The sequence below is a fragment of the Elaeis guineensis genome, chromosome 3 (assembly GCF_000442705.2).
Source record: "Elaeis guineensis isolate ETL-2024a chromosome 3, EG11, whole genome shotgun sequence".
Classification (NCBI taxonomy): Eukaryota; Viridiplantae; Streptophyta; class Magnoliopsida; order Arecales; family Arecaceae; genus Elaeis; species Elaeis guineensis.
The window spans coordinates 85,045,644-85,067,280 of record NC_025995.2 but is presented as its reverse complement, the minus strand read 5'-3'; the positions used below and the strand labels follow the sequence as shown (position 1 = coordinate 85,067,280).

The following is a 21,637-nucleotide window of genomic DNA, read 5'->3' as shown; positions in this document are numbered from 1 at the left end:
GATCAAAGGACACGATAATTTATTCAATGTAACTTGAGGTCCAAATAATGACGGATTGAGAAGGAACAGACATTGCCACAAAGGGCAGTGTCAGCACCTACTAATCCCTTGAGCACATTCAAGAAACATCCCACAAGCGAAGGAAATAATACAAATGTAACCAACTTATCAGCTTCCCTATGTGACAAACACACCTGAGGAATTGTTTGAAGTTCACAGAAGTAAATGTTAATTTAGAAGGGAAAATATTCACTTCTCATAGTTTGACATAGCAAGTATATTTGTTTTCTACTTCACTACAAAAAGTCTTTTGCATGACATGCCTCAAGTTTCCTTCCATATCCTGCCCATTACCCTCAGCTTCAGCTCCTGTTGATCACCACCAGAGAAGAAGAGTGCCAGATTCCTTGGGATGAGCAGCCCATCATGGCTATCACGAACCCTCCTGTGGCTATCACGGATGCTTCTTGGAATTCCCTGCCATGTAAGTTTCCGGCGATTCCCACCTACCTCTAGGTCATAACTGAAGTCCTTTGCCTCATCCTCCTCTCCCATGAACTGCAGGAATGCCATGTATACGGGCTCGTTCCCCAGTTGGGAGGCCTCAAAGTGCAAGCAGAAATGCTTGTCAAAACAGCTGAAGACCTGCACAAAGGATGAAGCCATTGTTTCAAGAATTGACATCAACTCGGGGAGCTATATGTAGGAAGTTCCAAGAGTTCAACACCAATATTGCAAAATGTAGTTTGTTAGGGGACAAGATATTAAACTTGTATCCTAATTAGCAATGCAGCTGGTTAAGCACTTAAATTAATCAGGTAGATCAGAAAATTGATTCCTATTTGAAGAGTGCACAACCATATGGATAAGCTCGCACCAACCCATCAAGTGATGGAAATGTCAAACAGATGGGTAATCAAGCATCATGCAGCAGTGTATTTCTAGAAGCAGCTTAAACCACACCCAGTAACTGCCATGATGTGTGTGTACAAGAAATTACAAATAACAGCTTAAACCACACCCAATAACTGCCATGATGTGTGTGTACAAGAAATTACAAATAAGACAGTTTCTCCTCTTTATGTTTCAGGTTTCTCTCTTAGGAACAAAAATAATTCCACATGGATAAGTCTACGACTCATGATTCTATCCTATTACCGGCCTTCCCAAATTGTGGTTGTGCTCATACCCACATACCAGAGGATAGTTTTTTTAGACTAAAAAGTGTCAGAAAATTATTCTTCTAAAAAATAGTAAAAAACTGGCTGTTTATAATTCAAATGAATTTGCATGAAGATAATGCAGAATGCAAACCCCTAAAAATAGAATTTAGGAAAATTTCTCGTCATTCTTCATTTTTTTCCTTGTAGTTTGACAGGAAGATAATTCACAAAAGTCAGTAAGATAAAAAATATAACATAATAAGAACTAATATTAATAGTTTCCTATTTCATCAATTTACGGCCACAATAACTGACCAAGCAATGTTTTTGATATACTTGAGATGTTATAATACTAAATTATAAGGATAAATAAATTTATGAAAATCTGGAAGATCCTCATATTGTTGTCATAACACTGTTTTCAAAAACAAAACAAAATACTGATTGTACTAGAACAAATGCAATAACTGCCAAAATTCACTGCATGTAGCTTACCGTCAGCATCCAAGTTGCATTTTGAACCTCAAGTGGGTTGGATTTAACATATCGATGATTGAAGGTGCACCCAACGTGCAGATCAACCTTGTGATCATTTGTGAGATGGACCATGAGTGTTGAGATGTCTCCAGTGACAGAGCACTCAGATCCAGCATAAGGGCAGTTATATGGACGGAATTTGCACTGATGTTCATGTCTGAGCCTGTCATGGTAGGGGAATATTTCATGGCAACCTTGAGACTGGTAGCTGCAAGGGAAATCCAATGATTGTGCTATCTTCTCCAAAGCTAGGCACCGTATATTGTTAATCTCATGACGGCATGATGGGCAGCGATTGTTCACTCTACTCTTGCACTTTGAACAAAGAGTGTGGCCATTTGGGCACTGCAATAAAGAAAATAAACAGTTAGGCCATGCCATTATAAATAATTTGTGGCATTGTGGACAAGATTTTAAAACCAATGGGATGGAGGTTTACTGGTTTCTCAAGGAATGGGATGCCTGCTATCCTATTCCATCTCAGTCGAGCATCATGGTCGGTACCCTCCATTGCTCTCCCCTTCTTCTTTCCTTTACCATTTTTTTGTTTTTTTTTTTTTCCTTTTTTCCTTCTTTTTCTTCTTCCCTCCTTCCGTTCTCTATTTCCTTTTTCTTCCACTCTGGATTCTTTCTTTCTCTTCATCCTTCCTTCCTCCCTTTTTTTTTCTTTTTCTTCTCCCTTCCTTTTATTCTTTTTCTTCTTCTTGTTTTCTTTCTTTTTTCTTTACTGTGTTTATTTTTTGTTCCCCCTTCCTTTTTCTTCTTCTTTCCCTCCCCTTTTTTGCTACTTTCCTTCTTTTCTTTTTCTTTCCTTCATTTCTTCTTTCCTCTTTCTTCTTCCTTCCCAGTGTGGAATGGATTTTAGAATCCGACATGCATGGCCAGGTCATGCCCCACAGTCCCGTTGGAACTTAAATCCTTACTTGTCTATACCATAAACGTTCAAACTAACCCAACAGTGAAAATGAAAGCATAGCAGCCTTTAGAAGAACATAGTGCTTGCTATTTTGTTGTTTTCCAATGTTAAAAAAAAAAAAAAAAGTGTGCCTGTTCTTTAGCAACTTTCACAGGTCATGGAAGCTAAATACCTCCACTTTGCTTCATCAAACATTTACATCGAAGCAAAATCTCAAGGTTCTCAAAACTCATGTTCATCTTTGATTAACTACTCATCCAAGTTTATGCACCCATGAAGATGATTACAGTCATTCTCATCTCAATTGCCTGCCAATTTCAAATTCTGTATGGGTTGAAATCCAAGTCCACTCTCCTGTCAGAAAGGATGCCCTACTAACTAGAAAGAAACACAAGAGGAAAAGAAGACTTGGAAAAGTTTTTTAATACATAAAAAAATTAAACAGAATCCTAAAAAAGTACTTCATTGATTTGCAGAAGTTCATAGGATCAATGTGATACCAATCTTCACTGTAAAAATGATGAATCCTGTTTCATAGAGTCCATGATGAATATGAGCCATTCTATTTAAAGAGTTCTTTTCTCCACTTTGGTTCAACTCTCTAATCTTTCTAATACATCCATGCACCTTCTTTTTGCTTACAACTTTTCAGGCGACAATTGGCAAATCACTTGCAAATACCAGGAAGTGATCCTCAAGTTCAATGCAATGGAATATTAAAGCTCTTAATGAGGTGCTACTTTTTTTCTTCTTTCTGGCCTTCACATTCACAAATGATGGTTGACAACTCTCCAATCTGAATTTTCAATCAAGACTCAATATGTCATTAGTATGATAAACATACACCCTTTTGAGTTTCCAAAAGCACCCAAACAAGAGCCAACCAGCTCTTGATTGCTCTTGCAGCTCTACATTGCTGATCCTTCATGACTAATTGGTAATTAATTTGAAAACACCAAAAGATCGATCAAAAGTCGGTGAAATTACATATGCCCTCAGGTACCTGATTCAAAACAATCACCTAGGAAAGCTAGTTGAATACTCTCTTAAACTGAAATTCATATTGCTAATGGCTTACACCTTTAGTTTCTCACTAATTCTAATATTATGTTGTTCAATTATGTACATCGTGCTTCTAAAAGCTACCCACTATTTTGTTATATATAAGTCAACCTTCCACTCTTGTATGTGTCATCAGCATCATCACTTGTAGCATGAAGATAGTTGAAACACAAATATGTGAAGTTTGTGAGATTTGACATAGCAAGAAGCATGCGTGGAAGCTTTCATCTTCATCTTCCTTTGTTTTACAACCTTACTTTTCTGATGATACTTCTTCCTCTTCTCTTGACTTCAAGTATTATCACAAAACCTTTTTAGTTATATTATTACTTGCCCTGCGAGAAAATGAAACCGCTTGATGTCAAAAGTCTTTCAAATACTCAGAACTTCCTGCTCTTATATGTGATATTGCCAGTTTACTATGACCTTTTTCATCATATGTTCTGTGCCTGATATGCCAGATATTCACAACAAAACCAATTATCATTGACTTTTTACTAGCTCAGGCACATAAAGATCCAATAACTTGTATACTTTCAAAGATTGGGAAACATTCGGCCCTTGGTTTCCCTTTTCTTGACAACTAAGCCATGCATTCCTATCAAGTGAAACTGTTTCCACTTATATGATCTTTAAGTTTCGTATGCTTGGACACTGTTAGATGTATACCCTAGAAGCCAGATTAGCTGACACATGTATACATTCTAGGGACAAAATTTTGTAATTGAACTTTGAAACAAATAAAATTTGGATCACTTTTTCATTCATATTATGTTTGAATTGTGTCCATAAATCATCCGAAGAATTAACGGATGATGACACATATTTTCAAGAGTTGAAAATTTGATGCACGTGTCATTAGTAGTTAATTCCTAAATACTCCTGATCAATAGATCATCATAGGAACGATGACTGATCCAGATAGACCGGTGCATGGATCGCTTTCTTTCGTGGATAGACGAATCTCGAGTCGACAGTGTGGGGACACTGGAGTGAGAGTACAAGTATTTGATAGAGATCAAGGGTACTGAGCATGATCAATACGAGAAATCGCTAGGATGACTACCCACTCGTCGGTGACTTGCTCATAGTTGCAGTGGTGTAGATAATTCTTTGACCTGCGGTGCCTCGATTGTTCACAGTGGGGTTGCTATAGTTTGACTGCACCATAACTCGATCTCTTAGTCATACGGAATCTTGAGGTATATGTTAGCTACAGTAGATCCATTGTAGAAATAGAGTATGCATCAAGATGAGATATGTCGATCCTGATAGATAAGGAGAGGTCTTATGCAGTTCATGAGACTGAGTCCTAAAATCTATGGCCATGATAGGTGAATTATAGAAAAAAATTTTCATAAGATTTCACATAGACTCGAGTCAATTGAATCTGACATATGATGGATGAATGGATTTAACGAGTTATCCTTGACCTGTGCCATGTCGGAACTCACGATAGAAGAACCGAACTATACGATAACTACACCTAGAAGTTCAATATTTCATGTTGCTGGATTGCCACTACATACTGCTAGGTGTCACTGGTGGATCGTGAGACTTGTCGAGTGTCATCTTGATGATCGATGATCCTTGATGGACAGAGTTGGAATCGTTCCAACCCATTGAAAAGAGTTTCGATGATATTATGATGGATATCACAGTATATCTCACCACCAGACAGAATAGAACCTATGGATCACACACAAAAGAGATCTTTATCCGATCAGATAGTTGATCAGCGATTATGAATCGCTATTGGGTTAAATCATCAATGTGATTGATGATTAATCCATTGCAAGAATTGCAATAAAGTAATTCGCTAAGAGTTAGTAAGTTGTAGGAGGATTAATTAACAATTGGATTGCTAATTGATTCAATTTGATTGAGCAACGGGGCTGAAATCAAGTCTAATTGAATTGAATTCAATTTAGATTGATTTGGATTTGATTAGATCAAGCTTGATTGAGTTATGAGATAACTCGATCGCAAGGGAGATCAATTTCTGATTTGATCAGGACTTGGGTTCAATTAATTTCTAATTGGATTAGGATTTTATTAAGGAGATTGGGCTCCTAATTAGATTAGATTTCCTATTCTTCCTAGGTGCAACCAAATCAGATTAAGTTTAATTGAACACCAAGAGGAGTCCCAATTGATTGGGACCCTCTCCCTAGCGCCATATGGAACCCTAGCGCCCCACCTTGTGCACGCCCATAAAACCCACGCCATTCCTTCACGGCAATCTGAGTTTTGCATGTGATTTTTCCATGCTAAAGGTAGAGTCGCCCCTTTCTCAATGCCCCTTATGGATAAAGATTAGTTAATAAGGTAAGTTCAAATTTGATTTGAATTTAATACCTTATCAAGATGAGGTTTGATCTCATCTAATCTTCTTGACGCCATACCATAAAAACTCTTCTTTTGTGCGACAAAAGAAGGTGTGTGTGCATGAAACTAGATTTGAGAAATCTGTTTTAGCATGAAAAGGAGCATGGGGCATGAGGAAAAATAAAAGGAGGCATCGCACCTTCCTTTTGGGCATGAGAAACTAAAGAGGGGTCTTTAGGGCGTGGGTTATAAGGTTTTTTTCCTTATTGTGTGGCATGGGCTTTGGAGAAGAAAAAGAAAGAGAGAGTCTCTTCCTTCCCGCTTCTTCTTCCTCATAATCTTCTTCCAAGCCTTCTTCAAGATCTAAGAGAGTCTTCGAGATTCGAAGGAGAAATCAAAATCAACCATCAGGAGGAGTCTTTTGTAAGGGAGCAAGCACCCCAGTGAAGACACAGGTCTCTGATCGGATCGAGGACTTCATGTGGATATCCATAGAGACCGAATGCGTGTACGGCTCGTCAAGGACCTCATCAGATTACCACGATCATCAGATTACGGTGAAAGGCTACCCGCGCAAAGATATCGAGATCTGATCTCGAGTTTTTGATTAAATTTAAATCTGATTTAAATGTCAGCATCTTAAAAGTATGTGATCGATCCTGCTACATGTAGATTAGATCTACTTCATACATATTAGACAGATTAAATCATTTCATCTAGATCAAGTTTTTTATTTCGCTGCGTTCAGATTTTTAAAAGTTAAAAATCTGCACATTCTGATTTCTACATGCATATTTCCGGACGTGCGACATCCTTCAGACACTTGAATATCAATTAATTAAACATCTGACTAATATGCTATTTATACCTATTGATATTTACCCAAATGCATGAGATTTACTTTAGAGGCTCAAGACAATCTTTTGATTCCATTCCAAATAAATAAAAGTTTGACTAAAACACAACTCAGATTTTAAAGTAGACAAATATTAAACAACTAGAATTTCTGTGCCACTTACAGATCTGTCATGCAGAATACCTCAATTGTCATTGCCTTGCATTCTTTTAATAGAATGAGTCAGTTTCAATGGTGATTATAATAGCAACATCAAAGGCTCCCTTTTGTGTCAGGTTATGTATCAAATATTTCTTTTATGTTGTATCAATCATTGAAGTACTTTTCTGATAGGTCCTATGTTGTATCTGTCCCTAAAGTTCTATGATGATCCAATACAGTCATATCTCATATGTATTTTGTTTAGTAATCTATGATGAGGATCCACAGAGCTGTCAATATTTATGGTCTTTGTTTTCTTTTGCTCCCTCCTGGAATTTAATTTCTAAAATCCTTAAGAAGTTCTCTGAGCATTGTTAAGGCCTGATATTCATTGTTGACCCCTCCTCTAACAGCTTAAGCTTTTGGGTCTAGTGGTTAATTAACACAGTATCAGAACCAAAGATTACGGGTTCAGATCCCCATTCTGGTCAATTTTACCCATTTATTATGTGAGGGTGGGTGTTAAGGCTTGACATTCATTGTTGATCCCTTCTCCAATAGCTTAAGCATTCTGGATCTAGTGGTTGGTCAACAAGAATTTTCATATATTAAGCTGTTCAAGATTGGTTTTTGAATGGTATTTGTTTACCATCTATCAGTTATAAATATGCTATCTGCTGATCTTCTATTTTCTGGAAGCTACACTTATAATCTCGATGCAAATTGTAATCATAATAATGAAGACTTTTCCCAACTATTCGGTATCGACTTCAAGGATTCTTATTAGCCAAATATTTCTAATTAAGGCCACCTCTAATTTTATTCCAAGTTTTTCCACATCCTTCCTCAAAACCTATATCCATATGATCGTAGATCTTCCCTTCCTTCTCTTACCACCTTAAGACAAACTAAAGTACCTCTTCTTATTGGACCCTTCTTACACTTTTGCTGTACATGGCCATACCATCTTGATGATTTTTCATCACTTTATCCTTGATTCGTGCTACTCCTACAATCCTTCAATATATTCATTTCTTATTTTATCCTTTCTAATTTTACCATATATCCATTTTAGCATTCTCATTTATGCTACATGCAACTTGTTTTATGTACTTTCTTTACACTCAGAGCATAAATATTCTATATTCATATGCTTAGATGAATTTTTCCGCTTCTATGGTTAAGGAATGTTGGTTTGCACTTTTGCCCCCTCTTCCAATGTTATGTAGCCAAGCCATGAAGGAAACTGGAGGCAATTAACCATCAAGAGAGGCATTAAAAAGGAAGAGAGAAAGGGGCACAAACATGTCATAGTTCTATGTGCATGAATCAATGTCAATGTGTATAGGTATTTATCCATGAAAAAAAAAGTGTCTATCTATCCTTGTACATTTTTTCTATTTTTGCATTCTTCATGATGCATGTTTTAAGAAGCTTTAACAAAAATAGTTGGCTATGAAGAAATGACTGATAGCAACAGTTGACTGATTGATGTTAAATTCAACAAAGTTGAACCCATCTAACAAACCACACTAAGTACCACCAAGTATCAATCAATTTTTTTTGAGACTAGAAAGATCTGGGACAACTACAATCAGACAACAAAGCCAATTGTTAGCAAATCAGGTCAACTTGGACAAGCTAAGTCAAACAGATATTTTCATGGCAAACCATGCTTATGTGCGGTCAAGTTACAAGGTGATCAAATAAAATATATGATGAATGGCAATCTCATCAGCTTTTTGCACAGCTGCAAAAACTTTCCAGTAGCTGAAAAGCATAGTACTTGAAGTCAGAGTTCACAGTAACAGTTACATATCAAAGCTGCTCTTGCACCTGAAATTACATTTTTCTGAAGAGAACACAGTCTAACTGCTATGCACATTCAGTCATGAGAAAAAAAAAAAATAGACCCTTGCCAAAGATACGTGATAATCAAATACCAGACTATAAAGGCCATAAATAGCAAACAATTGGGTTTAGATGTGGTCCTGTCAGTGGAAATTCTTAATTGATATAGGGTTGTTTTATCGCCAAACCTGGTCAAATGAAAGCAAATATTCAATGTGACTGTAGAATGAGCTTTATTCTTCCATTAAATACAAAACATAAGCTCTACCATGTACCAACTACCATGAAGGGATTTAATTTTGAGAAAACAAGCTTTAAATGAAACCGTCATTCTCCTTCACACTCCACATCATTGGTTGTGGCATTCAGTCCTCTGTTGGGATAAATTTAGACAAGACAATATGCAATGTACTCTTCTTTCCCCAATCCATTCATTATAAACCAACAATATTAGTCACTCTAATATCATGTTCTCCTAACCCTAGTCCTAATACAATGGAAGGGTATTATCATATTTAGCAGTCATCTTTTAGGACTTAATGCTGTCTGTGAGTACCATGGGATTCTGAGGAGCAAGCACGATAAGGATTTCTAGGTTCGGATATAAACCAAACCCACTAAAAGAAAATAGAATAGAAGTTTATTGATATTTAATTAAGACAACTGAGACCAACATCTTCTCTGATGTTTCTCTAATGGTGGAGCAACTGTTTATGTAGTTATATGTACCTTGAAAAGTACTGAAATTTGTGCCTTTATATCTTCTAGCAGCAGCGACCATTTAAGATATTGAAGTCATTGGCTTTTCTTCCCAGCCCATCGAATTATCTGAACCATATTTTGTTTGCCATTAGCAACAAACTCATTGACTACAACTAGATAGTGTGGCGGTACCTTTTAAAACCAATTTCATAGATATACAACAGATGTAATATTGAAACAGGTTAGTAGAACCTGTACTTATAAACCCATCAATTAGATATGTATTATGAAAAAAAATAAAAACAAACATAAAATTGGGCAACCAAACAGTCCATATAGGGTTAAGCATCCACGTGATTCAGATGGAGTATTAGATTTGTCCATCACTGTTCCTTGTCGGTAATCTTGCCATAACGAGATAAACATGAACAATGTTGACATGGTTATAAGTTGTTATTCTTCCCAGTTCTTTTATGTATTCTTTTCTTCTACCCAAATAAATAGCAAGCCTACACAGCATAGAAAGTTAATTCATGCACATGCAATTTACATGAACTCCAACTCTTCAGAACTTATTTGGGTTCAATAACGATGTGTGTGGGTGTAAGAATGCTGTTGAACATAAAAGCTTGAGACAACAATTGTATCTTCAAATCTGAGATATCAATACAAGCAAGTAAAATGCAAACCTGAAGGATGGGAGGGTACATTGAGCATGAGCAAACAGGGCACTGGAATAGATCGAGCACACCTTTGGTTGAAAGCACTCTTGGCTTGACACCCAATGCAAAGGTGACCTTCTTTGGTTTGCAAAGGCGACCTTCAAGATCCATAGTTTCATTTGATAGATCATAATCAGAAACTGTAACATGGGCCATGAACATTTCCTTGCATGCACCCCCTCTAGATGCCATTTTGCTAATTCGAAATGATAGTATCTTGGTATGCCAAAATCATGAATTAAAGTAGCAGCTGCTTGGTTTTAATTCCTTGAGTTTAGAGAGTATGGCAGGCCCTAACCTGGAGAGCATATTCATACCAAGTTAAAAGTGTTATTTCAACAAATGAAGCAAATTATTTAGCATAAAGATAAATAACAGCAAATATGGAAATGATAAATAGAATTATATTTTTAAGAAACATAATAAAATTCCTAACTTGGAAAGGATATTATAATAAAACTACAAGAAAACTGCTATCCAATTGTTGCATGTGCAAATTTTGGAAAATTAGTGGGCTATAGGTTTGTTCTACAAACTAGCAGAAAAAAGAGTAATATTTTTTTCCTACATTAACAATAGGCATGAACATATTTATGAAATTCAGATGCTAAAGAATAAACAGCCAAAACTCGCAACAACTCAGCATATAATATTGCAAACAACACATAGCTAGTTTAATAGATGTTGGGGAAAAAAGATTTACATTTTCATTTTATTTCTTTGCATGTATGTATATCTGTTTATAAGGAAAGGTTAACATTATGATCAAGGGAATTGTGAGCCAACAAAAAAAGACATTGCAATCTAAAGCAGCCAAATTGTTATTACCAACAGAAAAAAAGGGCATGACCATGGGCGTGACTATCTGAAAGTTTGAAAGCGACCAAGAAAATTCGCACTATTAACAATAGTAAACAATAGTAATCCATGTATTTGTGGTTGGCATGGTAGAGAATAGTGCCTTCTAACTCTATATTTATTCAAAAAGACTAGAACAATAAACTGAAATGCCCAAGGCTTCCCAAGTTAGAATAGATATCAAAGATAATAAATGACAGATGATCAATCCATTGTTAGCAGGTCTACTCTTCATTCTTACCAATTTTAGGTCAACTTAGCTTGAAATTGTGTTCATGCAGTGGATCAAGCTAGATCAAACTCCTTTTGCTGAACCAAGCTTGATATGAACTCACTACCAAACAATCTTAAGAATCAAGCTCAATTGTTCAAAAAACTTGAAGCAACATGGCAAACAAGTTTGATTCGAGCTCGAGCTGAGCTCATATAGCTCAGCAAGCTGACAAGAAGCCAAGCCCAAGCCTCTCAATTTCTACCAAGCCAAGCTTGATGATTTATTCAATCTTTGCTCATTTGAACCGCTACTCAAAGGATTATCTTCCCCTTCTCATGATTATCTTATACCTGTGCTGGTGTAAATCTTTAGATTTTACTTTGCAAGCATTGAACAATGGCTGAAAGAAAAATGTCATCTACAAAATGAAATAGTTGTGACTATGCTATTCTTTATTGAGAAGAATGGCAGTTTCCTAGTAGTCATCTACTAGACTATCTTACACAATCCCCCGTACACAACAAAGGGCAAGGGGGTAAAAAGAGTCATGCAGTGTCCCTATTTTCAAATGTTGAGCATAACTGTTAATTTTTCATTATACTACAAGAGAAAGATACAACAAGAGAAGTAGACTAAATTGTCATGCCTCGAACCTATTATCTAGGTCGACCAAGTGATACAGCTGCATAAACCTAGAACAAGCCCTAAAGGTCATGCAAGACCTATAAGATTACTTTATCGCTCGAACTCCACGATCAAACCCATCCAATGCTACGCATCATGTGACTCTGAAAGAGAGGAAAGAATTGGGGTTGTGGACTTTACAGTCCAATAAGAATCTCATCATATTTACACCAATATAATAATACAATTCAAAATAATGAATGAGCACTATCAAAAAGAAATCATAAGCCACAGAATCTCATGTCAGGCATCCAATATAACTCAACAGTTATATAAGCATATATCACGAATCATGTATTATCACAAATCCATCATAAATATCATCAATGGGTTCATATAACTTACAATTCACGTTTCATTAACATGATCCAAATCAATAATTGTATTTCAATTTTGGATTAATCAATGTCACGCATCAGCCCATGACTAGCAAATCATAAACCATGCTTCGGCTCACGGCAGCAATCCATAATAACCGCGTTTCGACCTGCAATGGCAAACTAGAATATCCGCACTTCGATTCATTGTGGCAAATCAAGGTGTCATGATTCGACCTATAACTGGCAATCCAAGGTGTTACAATTCGGCCTATGATTGATACTACATCATGGCTAGTCTAAATCCTCTTACACAATCAATAAATCATTCAATAATTCATATTATGTTTCTTGCTCAATTTCAAACATCAGATATCATATTCCAACAATCAAAATAGTCAACATGTGATATATATATATATATATATATATATATATATGTATATATATATATGTATATATATATATATATGTATATATATATATATATATATATATGTATATGTATGTATGTATGTATGTATGTATGTATATATATATATGTATGTATGTATGTATGTATGTATATATATGTATGTATATATGTATATATATATATAAAATAAAGAATCTTAATCCTCTCTACAGAGAGAAGCTCCGCCCCTTCCACTCTCACATCCCTAAAGTCTTTGAGAGCAGAGGCCTCCTTCGACAGACCTTTTTCTTCGATGGCCGAACGTCGGGCCCCTCTCCTTTTCCCTTCCCCTTCTCCCCCCTCTCTCTCTCCCATTTCTTCCCCTCCTCTCCTTTTCTCTCTTCTCCGGCTGTTCTTGTCGAAAGCTGACTTCTCCTCTCTCCCTTGCTTCCTCTTCCTCTCTCTGTGTCGATGGAACCCCCCCTCTCTTCTCTCCCCACAGTTAAGCCCCCACCCTCTCGAGGCCTCCTCCGACGGCCGGTTGAGCTGACGCCGACCTCCCCCCCTCATTTTTCTCTTCCCTTTCGTTGGTCGACACCAGGCCATGCTTCCCCTCTTATGGTCGATGCAACGGTGGTTCATTCATCGGAACCATGCCGGACCCCCTGCTTGCCCTCCTCTCCTCCGATTGAGCCCGTTGCCAGTGTTTTACAGCCCCCCCCCCGTTGAGCCCCTCTTCCTCTCTTTTCTCTGTTTGTTGCCAGATTTTTGTGGGGCGTTGCTGAGCACCCTTGGCGGTGGGTCTGTCACCGGAACCCGCATCGGACTCCCTACTCTCCCTCCCCTCTCCCAACTATCTGCTACCAGTGTTCTGCAAGGTCCCCCCTCCCCCGGCTGAGCTCCTCTCCCTCTCCTGTCTCTATTTGCTGTTGGGTTTTAGCGGGATGGTGCCGGATTGTCATAGGGTCCCCTCTCCCTCTCTTGTCTCTGGTGGTTCTTTTCAGCAGGGTCCCCCCCGCTGAGCACCTCTCTCTCTGTTTGATGCCCCACATTAAGCCCCTCTCTCTCTCCATTCTCTGTTTGTTGTCGGGTTTTCACGGAGTATCACCAAGCTCCCTTGCCGTCAGACTCCCTGCTCTCCCTCCCCCCCTCCGATTGTCTGCTGCCGGTGTTTCGCAGGGTCCCCCCCCACCCCGGTTAAGCCCTCACCCTCTTCTTTCTCTATTTGATGCCAGGTTTTTGCGGGACGTTGCCAAGCACCCTTGGCAATGGGTCAGTCACCGGAATCCACGTCGGACTCCCTGCTCTCCCTCCCCTCCCCCAGCTATCTGTTGCCGGTGTTCTGCAGGATCCTCCCTGGTTGAGCTGCCCTCCCTCTCTTGTCTCTAATGGCGGTCGGGTTTTCGCGGGGTGTCGTCGGATTGTCGCAGGGTCCCCTCTCCCTCTCTTATCTCTGATGGCTCATTTCTATAGGGTCCACCACCGAAACGTCCAGAGCCAACTGTTGTGCTCCTCTTTCTCTGATGTGGTTGTCGACTACACTTCCTCCGACGGTCGACGTTCTCCTCCGATTGTTTTGAAATTTGAATGAATGTTATGGGGGAGGATTTTAAATTTTAAATGTTGGTTGATGGGTTGGTAGAGAAAAATTTGAAATTCAAATTTCAAATTTGAGTTTCAGTTGTTCGTTTGGGGTTCCTTTTCTTTTCTTTTTTTGTACTCACTTTCTTCTTAATAAATTTTGATGACTATTGTGCTAATGCACATTAATCTCCTTTACATCAAAAAATAAAATAAAATAAAATAAAATAAAATAAAGAATCTTATATCCATCATAAAGCCAAAAATCATTATGTATAATACAAAAACATATATCAGGTGCTCATGAAAAGAGATTTTTACCTTTACCAGTCTCAGATCCAAGCATAACAATCGATCTACTCCTCGATCTATGAACTCTGGATTAAGATGTTCCGCTCGATATCTTCTTGTGCAGACTGTTGCACCTTTACCTAATCAGGGTCAAACATAAAAATTGTAGATGATTATGAATAGTAGGAATTTATAATAAACGACCATACTACTACTAGTCCAAAAGCTCCCTAGGATTGATCAGTTGATTGGGTTGCCTTGATATCTAAAGCCTCCGCTGATCCATAAGATATTTAGAGAAAGAAGTCCATGAAAAGAGAGAGACAATTTAGAAAGAAGTTGTATAGAGAGAAACCAAAGAGAAAATTGTAAAGAGAGCAAGTCGAGAGAGAAGCTAAGGAAAGCAGGTGAAGAGAGGGAAGAGTGAGAAACTCTCTCCTTTCTTTTTTGCTCTTTGTTTTTTATTTTTTTTTCTTTTTTTCTTTCTTTCTTTTCTTTTCTTTTTGTTCTTTCTCCTCTTCTCTTTCTGTCGTTTTCTTCTTTCTTCATGGGGAAAAACAGGGGAATCGGGCAAGCTTTGAAGCCAACCACCTCCCATGGTGGCTACCCTCGACAAGTAGCGACCGCAAACAACAACTCTTCGATGACCTCAACACTCAGCAACTAGAGCACGGCCGTGTCTGGCGATGACGGCGGGTTTGACAGAAGAAAAGAAGAAGAAAGTAAAAAAAAAAAAAGAAAAAGCCATGTTCATCCCCAAATCCGACGACTCCCAATGATAATCAAATTGTTGACGATGATCGAGAGACCTAGAGATAGGTATGGAAGAGGGAGAGAAGTTGATTACCTTCCTCTGACAAGGAAACCAACAGCAACTAACCAAGAGATCTCAATGAAAATCGAACAACCTTCTCAATTTTTCGCCAGCATTCATCAAGGATTGGAGGCGAGGTTCTTAGAGAAAGGGGATGGCTTTTTATAGCTAGAAACTAGAGTTCTAATGAGCTCTAGATTCCTAATTTGGATCAAACTCGAGGAGAGAAGGTGGACTCCATCGGGAGTCCTCTTCCGACTCACGTGCCGGCACGTGAGGTTCAGGAATTTTCTTTTTTTTTTGGTTCTGCTTTATAATTTGCGTGGGGGAAATAAAAGGGACTGGGTTCTTACATAAATGCTAAATTGCATTTATAGGAAGAAAGCTTTAGTGGTTAAGGGCATAAAAACCAACAGAACAAGAATAGAGTATATGAAATGCAATATAAGTAAAAATAGGAAAAACAATGAGGTCTCAATAATGATTTAACAAGATATACGACAAAATGGTAGGTTCTATTATTGGAGATACGCTACCAAACATGCTAGAAAGATAAATGAAGATATACGTAATAGCATTAAAGTTAGCTAGATGAAATGGATATTTACTTTTGGGGCATTGCTATCAACGCATACCTTGATGACTTGAAAGAAAATTTTATAGAAGAACAATAAGGCCTACAATGTTATATGGCTTAGAATATTGGGCATTAAAGAGAATCCACGAAAACAAGTTGAGTGTAGCAAAAATTAGAATGTTGAGATGGATATGTAGTAAAACTTGAAATGGGACAATGAAAAATTAGTATATTAGATGAAAAAATAGTATATTTACTGTAACATGGATGGAAAAACATGAGAAAAGTTACAGAAAAGCTTGAAAAATCATTACAAGGAGGCTAGCTAGGAATTCTAGATGAATACGAATCCATAAAAGACTTGAAATGGTCAGGATAAAGCTTGATGGCTATGGCTATGTTTATGTGCTTTCAAATTTTGTCTCCATAATAATCATCCAACAACGCACAAAAATTTGAGGATTTTGATTTTGGGATAGATGTCAAGCCCGCCTTGAGTGAAAATAGTTTTAAAATTTTATATTGTATTGAACTAGTTTTTGGTTGTTGCAAGTTTTAAATCTCGTTGGATAGGACTATCCAACTTTTCGATGGAATAGGGCACACCGCCTTCCAGTGCCATCTTGACATTTGGGAGAGGCACATCTTGAGATGCTGATCAATGTGTTGGGATGATGGCAGGATAGTCTCATACCCTCATCTTAACACATGGAAGGGTACCTCGTTCTAGCATCCTACATGATGTCCCATAGGGATTTGAAACCATAGTTTTAGACTGAAACTAGATGTCTAATTACTATGTTACAATTCCAAGAAAAAAATCAATAAATAGAAAAATAATGGATGCAAAAAAAAAATAATGGCAATAATATTTATGTCATTGTTATTATGATTTATAAGTGCCTTGCTATATAACTTGCAAGCATATTCTTTGTTTGGTGTTTATATGAGCAAATGCAAAGCAAGAACCAACAAGGCTGATCTTATTCCATGAACATAAAGTCACAAGTTCACAAATTTTGGTAGGGTAGGCCCTGCCAAGGTTTGTTTTAACATATAGTCCCTAGTTTACACTTCATACAATTTTGTGCCTTATTATACACAAGGGGTGCAAACGAGTCGAGCTGCTCACAAGCTACTAGAGCTCGTCTTAGATCCAAGCTTAACTCAACTTGGCTACTATCGAGCTCGAGTCTAGCTCAAGTAGCAAGATACTCATTTCGAAAGCTCGCGAGCTTATTCGAGGTTGTATATATTTTTAATGATATTATTTTTATTTATAATATATGAGTAGATTAAGGCTCGAATTCGAGCTTTAGTATGGCTCGGTTGATATTCAAGTCAAGTCGAGTCAATCCTGAGTATTGTCTTTTTTCATTAAGTCAAGCTCGAGCTTGGGATATTAAGGGTCAATCGATCTGGAGTCAAGTTTCAACCAAGTATTTTGAATCAAGCCAACCTCAAGCCTCTAGCTACTCAACTTGGCTTGGCTCGATTACACCCTTATTATACACACATTTATGCATGTTATGTTCAAATATATACTTTGTTATACAACCATGAGACATGTTTTATACAGATGAGGAACTAAGATAGAATAGCCATCAGAACTAGGGATTGATAATAAAGATTTTATCCAACAAGCTCTGGCCATTAAATGGCAAGTAAATAAGGGACCAATTGGCAATTTGCCATTTAATTTATGGGTTCTCAGTCATCCATCAAATGGTTTCCACTTGAATAACCAAGGTCGAGCACATGATGGTTGCCAATTATAATTTAAACTAGCCCTAAATTCCTTTATCTCCTTGCTCGCAGTGTTGCAACAACAACACCAACAGCAACCTCCATAATCCAGTTTGTTCACCACAAGGCCACCAAGTTTCCTCCATCCACAGCCAATCTCTTCATGTGGAGCTAGTCATGACTGGTCACCTCACCCAAGGAGGCACCACTTACCCCCTTCTCCAATACTCTCTACTGTTTCTTCAACAACCCCAATTCCTAGTTCTACATTCTCCATATTGTTTCCCGATTTCTTAGACCACCATGTCCAAGAGTTCTAGTACATTTTGACATCATATCCCATAGCTATCCCCAATTTGTGTCATGTCAAAGCAACTATGTCAGATGAAGGTGTCATGGGCAGGTATAGTTGGTCAGATATACGTAAACATGACCCCCCTTACCACAAGTGTCTCTGACACTGCTAATCAAATACAAAATAACTAGTTTTAACACATCTTAGAATACTACTGATAATTAGAAAGCTATGAATAACCCATTAAAATGGTAATAGGCATTTGCAATGAAGATCCAAGGACCATTAGGAAGCAAAGGTGCTCAAATGCATGGTCTAAAAAGTGAAAAAGTAATATGTTGAAATGAATGGACAAAATTGAAAGATTTGGAAAAACTTGTAGTCAAGGTTCGCCATATTGGTAAATACTGCCATAATACTGAGCATACCCTACAATAATGGTATTGAACAAAGACTTGGTATGGAGGGGCACTAGGTCTCAATATGCCAAACCGACACTCACAACAAGCATACATTATACTAGTATAGTACCAAGACAACGGAATCTTGCTTGTAGAAACATCAAAGATAACCTTCAATAGGTTAGCATAAAAGGGTTATTTAAGCTCAACTTAAATAGTAGGATGAGATTTCATGGTTATGGTTTTCCTGCACCTATTGCCCAACTGATTAGTTACACTCATTAATAGCCCTGACATTCATTAATCTCAAGATCACAAACTAAGAAACTATTTGTGCCACTGATTTCCCATGTATTTCATCGCTATTTTTCCATCATTTTTGTTCGATTTTTATTTCTATTGTCCTCCATCTATGATTTGTAAATATCATTCTTGATTGTTCCCACTTTCATTTGATAAGTAGTTCTTGCACTTGATTCCCCACGTACAAACTACACACAAAAAACACCTTGCCCAACCTTCACCATTATCATTCATTTTCTTCTAGAAACAATCATCTAGAGTGGCTACTTTGAATGGAACTCCATGTATTGAGAACCCTAAACCACCAAATAAAGCAATTTGTATGACACATACAACCATGGTTAAACGAAGCACAATGTTTTAAGCAAAATATTTTGACAACAAGTCCTACCAAAAAGAAAATGTGTAAAATCTATTTCAAGCCCCATCTCGACATATGAAAAATGAAATCAGTTTAATTTCATTGAGAACAAATGATTCCAAAAGGAACTACTTAGATTTCTAATGAAACATGTAAAGCACAAGCAAAGTTGTAATGGTATTATTACAATTTGATAGGCAGATTTAGTCACTATTCATGATTTTATTCTTTGCCTTTTTAGCTGATAAGAGGTGTTCATCTAAGAGCTTATTCTGCAACATATCTATCACTAACAATTTATAAAAATCATTATTTATCAATTTCAGAAATATTGTCCTCCAAGCTCTGAACATTTTTGCATCAAATCCATCCAAAGAAAAAGATACTTCAAATTTTGGGAAAAAAAGTTTCAGCTAAATCATGCTCCTAAACAAAAGTTTTGGACTTTGATGTAGCATTCAACTATTAAATGAACAAAACAGAAAAAGAAAAGACAAGAATATGACAACCCAACTCCTTTAGGATTCTTTAAGCATGGAAAAAAGCCCTTCAATTGACATTGGAAGGATTGACCAAATTAAAATAACTTGGTCTTTGGTCATGGACACATCAGTAATCCAGTTAGATCGATAGATAAAATGGTAATTCTTTTTCATGCCACTGATTATTCCATTACCAAGATGAACAATTGTGTTGCCTTTTAGGCATTGTGCTCATGTCAAGCACTACAACTATCAAGGGGCATACTAAAGATATCTAAGAATCAGTTTATCTTCTTCGAAATAAGATAGACAACATTGCTATCTCGAATTAGGCATTATGCTCATGTCAAGCACTGCAACTATCAAGGGGCCTATTAATGATATCTAAAAATCAATTTATCTTTTCCAAAATAAGGTAGACAACATTGCTATCTTGAATTATACCCAAACTTTAGGATCTCACACTGGTCTATATAGCCCTTACCATGTGACAGGTGCAAATCAATCTGATTTAGCCATTTTCGCTAGGTAGATCTCACTCTGATCCCAAATAAGCCTATTTTGGGTAGTAAATTCAAACAGAGCTAAGTTACAATTATAGGTAGCTATTTTCCACAATGAACTTGCACTCATGTGTGAAGCTAATTCTGATGCCCTTGGTTCACCCGAACTGCTAAAAATGTCGCTTAAAAAAGGCTCAAAAACTTAAACACTTACCCAGGACATTTTTGCATGTTGCACAAACTATGGAGAAGGAAATTAGTAAATTCACTTTTCCAGGACCAGGTCAACGAGGAATTCATTCACAGCATTGATACTTATGTTGCTCTAAAACTTCTCAATAGATAGATTTTCATCAGAGTTCTAAAATCTTAGTCACATGTAATTTAAATTTTTGCAATGCCTACCACGATAGATAAATTTAGACCCCCAAAAAAAAAAGAGAAAAAAGGTGGCAAGGTCACCATGCATTTCATTGATGAAAACAATGGGGCCAAATCCAGCCACAATTTGGCAAGGTCACCCAAAGATATTATAAGAATTCCTAAATTTTGACTCAAAAAAACAAAAAAACATTTCAAATCCCATAAGCAAAAGCAGCCAACCAGTCTTCCACCTCACATACTATTCTCAATCTAAGCATCTCTTCAAAAACACTCCAAATAATAAATATTTTGGGGGAAAAGAAACAATAAAATCACAATTCGAAGGTTAACCATCCATCAACCTCCAAAACTGTTACCAAGATCTGTTTTTCCCTCGAATAATCCATACTTTCCTTCCCTACATATTAAGAACACAACTACTCCAGGAACATACAAACATTCTATAAATGAAACCATTCATCTGAATCCAACCACGAATTACTAATTGAAAAAAGGCCAAAGAAGAGAGACAGAGAGAGAGAGAGAGAATAAGGGATTAAAGATAAGAGAACTCACTCATCTGCTTCAACCATTGGATTGGAAGTAGTTAACCATTGAAGCAGAGATGAAGAAATGGGATTGGAGATCTATGTGATGTACGTAATATTATTTCTATAACAAAATCATGGTAGGTGGAGAAAAAAAGGAAATAGAATCAATTTTTGGGAAAAAATGGAAAATAGAGAGGAGAGACACAGAAAGAGAGAGAAAGTAAAAGGAGGGCCGAGGGATGTGCGTCCGGGCGAGGAGATGTTTTTAACCGTTTGTGGGAACGCAGGCAAGTTGGGTTGTCGTCTTCTTACCCTGGAAGACTTTGCCCCTACCTTGCGGTCGCCGCGGTGCGGTCACCGTCGTCCGTGGATGAGGTGATCAGAGTTGTCCTTTGAAATCGTGGGAAGGGAAATATCTTACTGACGCGTGGCAATTTAAAGTTGTGGAACCTTTGACCGGTAACCCCTGGGAGTGAAGGCCACTTTGGATGCTAAAAAACTCCCACCAAGGGTCTATCCTGAAAATCAATTTATTTAAAAATAATTTTTAAAAAAAAAATAAAAATATTATGAGAGAGAAATAATTTATGTTTGATAAAATCATTTGATAAATATTTTTATCAA

At 37.3% G+C, this 21,637-nt stretch overlaps 1 protein-coding gene across 4 annotated transcripts; it reads right to left on the bottom strand.

The window, feature by feature from the left end:
* On the bottom strand, positions 1 to 21,277 carry LOC105041892 (E3 ubiquitin-protein ligase SINAT2). 4 transcript variants are annotated; one of them, XM_010918954.4, is made up of 5 exons: positions 21,039 to 21,277; positions 14,648 to 14,757; positions 10,246 to 10,576; positions 1,659 to 2,045; positions 1 to 645 (listed from the first exon to the last, which is right to left on the bottom strand). In XM_010918954.4, the coding sequence occupies exons 3-5, from the start codon at positions 10,468 to 10,470 to the stop codon at positions 325 to 327; spliced, it is 933 nt and encodes a 310-aa protein (XP_010917256.1). In that variant the 5' UTR covers positions 10,471 to 10,576; positions 14,648 to 14,757; positions 21,039 to 21,277; the 3' UTR covers positions 1 to 324. The 4 variants fall into 4 exon arrangements, with proteins under 4 accessions (XP_010917256.1, XP_010917255.1, XP_073109984.1 ...); XM_010918953.3 differs by lacking the exon at positions 14,648 to 14,757 and having other exon boundaries at positions 21,039 to 21,276; XM_073253883.1 differs by lacking the exons at positions 14,648 to 14,757; positions 21,039 to 21,277 and adding an exon at positions 16,040 to 16,056.
* Between the last annotated feature and the right edge of the window lie 360 nt (positions 21,278 to 21,637).

Excerpts from the sequence above, each read along its gene's own strand:
- LOC105041892 (XM_010918954.4), bottom strand. The coding sequence starts at position 10,470 with ATGGCATCTAGAGGGGGTGCATGCAAGGAAATGTTCATGGCCCATGTT. Across the intron at positions 2,046-10,245 it reads TGTACCCTCCCATCCTTCAG|TGCCCAAATGGCCACACTCT; the intron begins GTTTGCATTTTA and ends TCTTTATTGCAG. Across the intron at positions 646-1,658 it reads ATGCAACTTGGATGCTGACG|GTCTTCAGCTGTTTTGACAA; the intron begins GTAAGCTACATG and ends TCCTTTGTGCAG.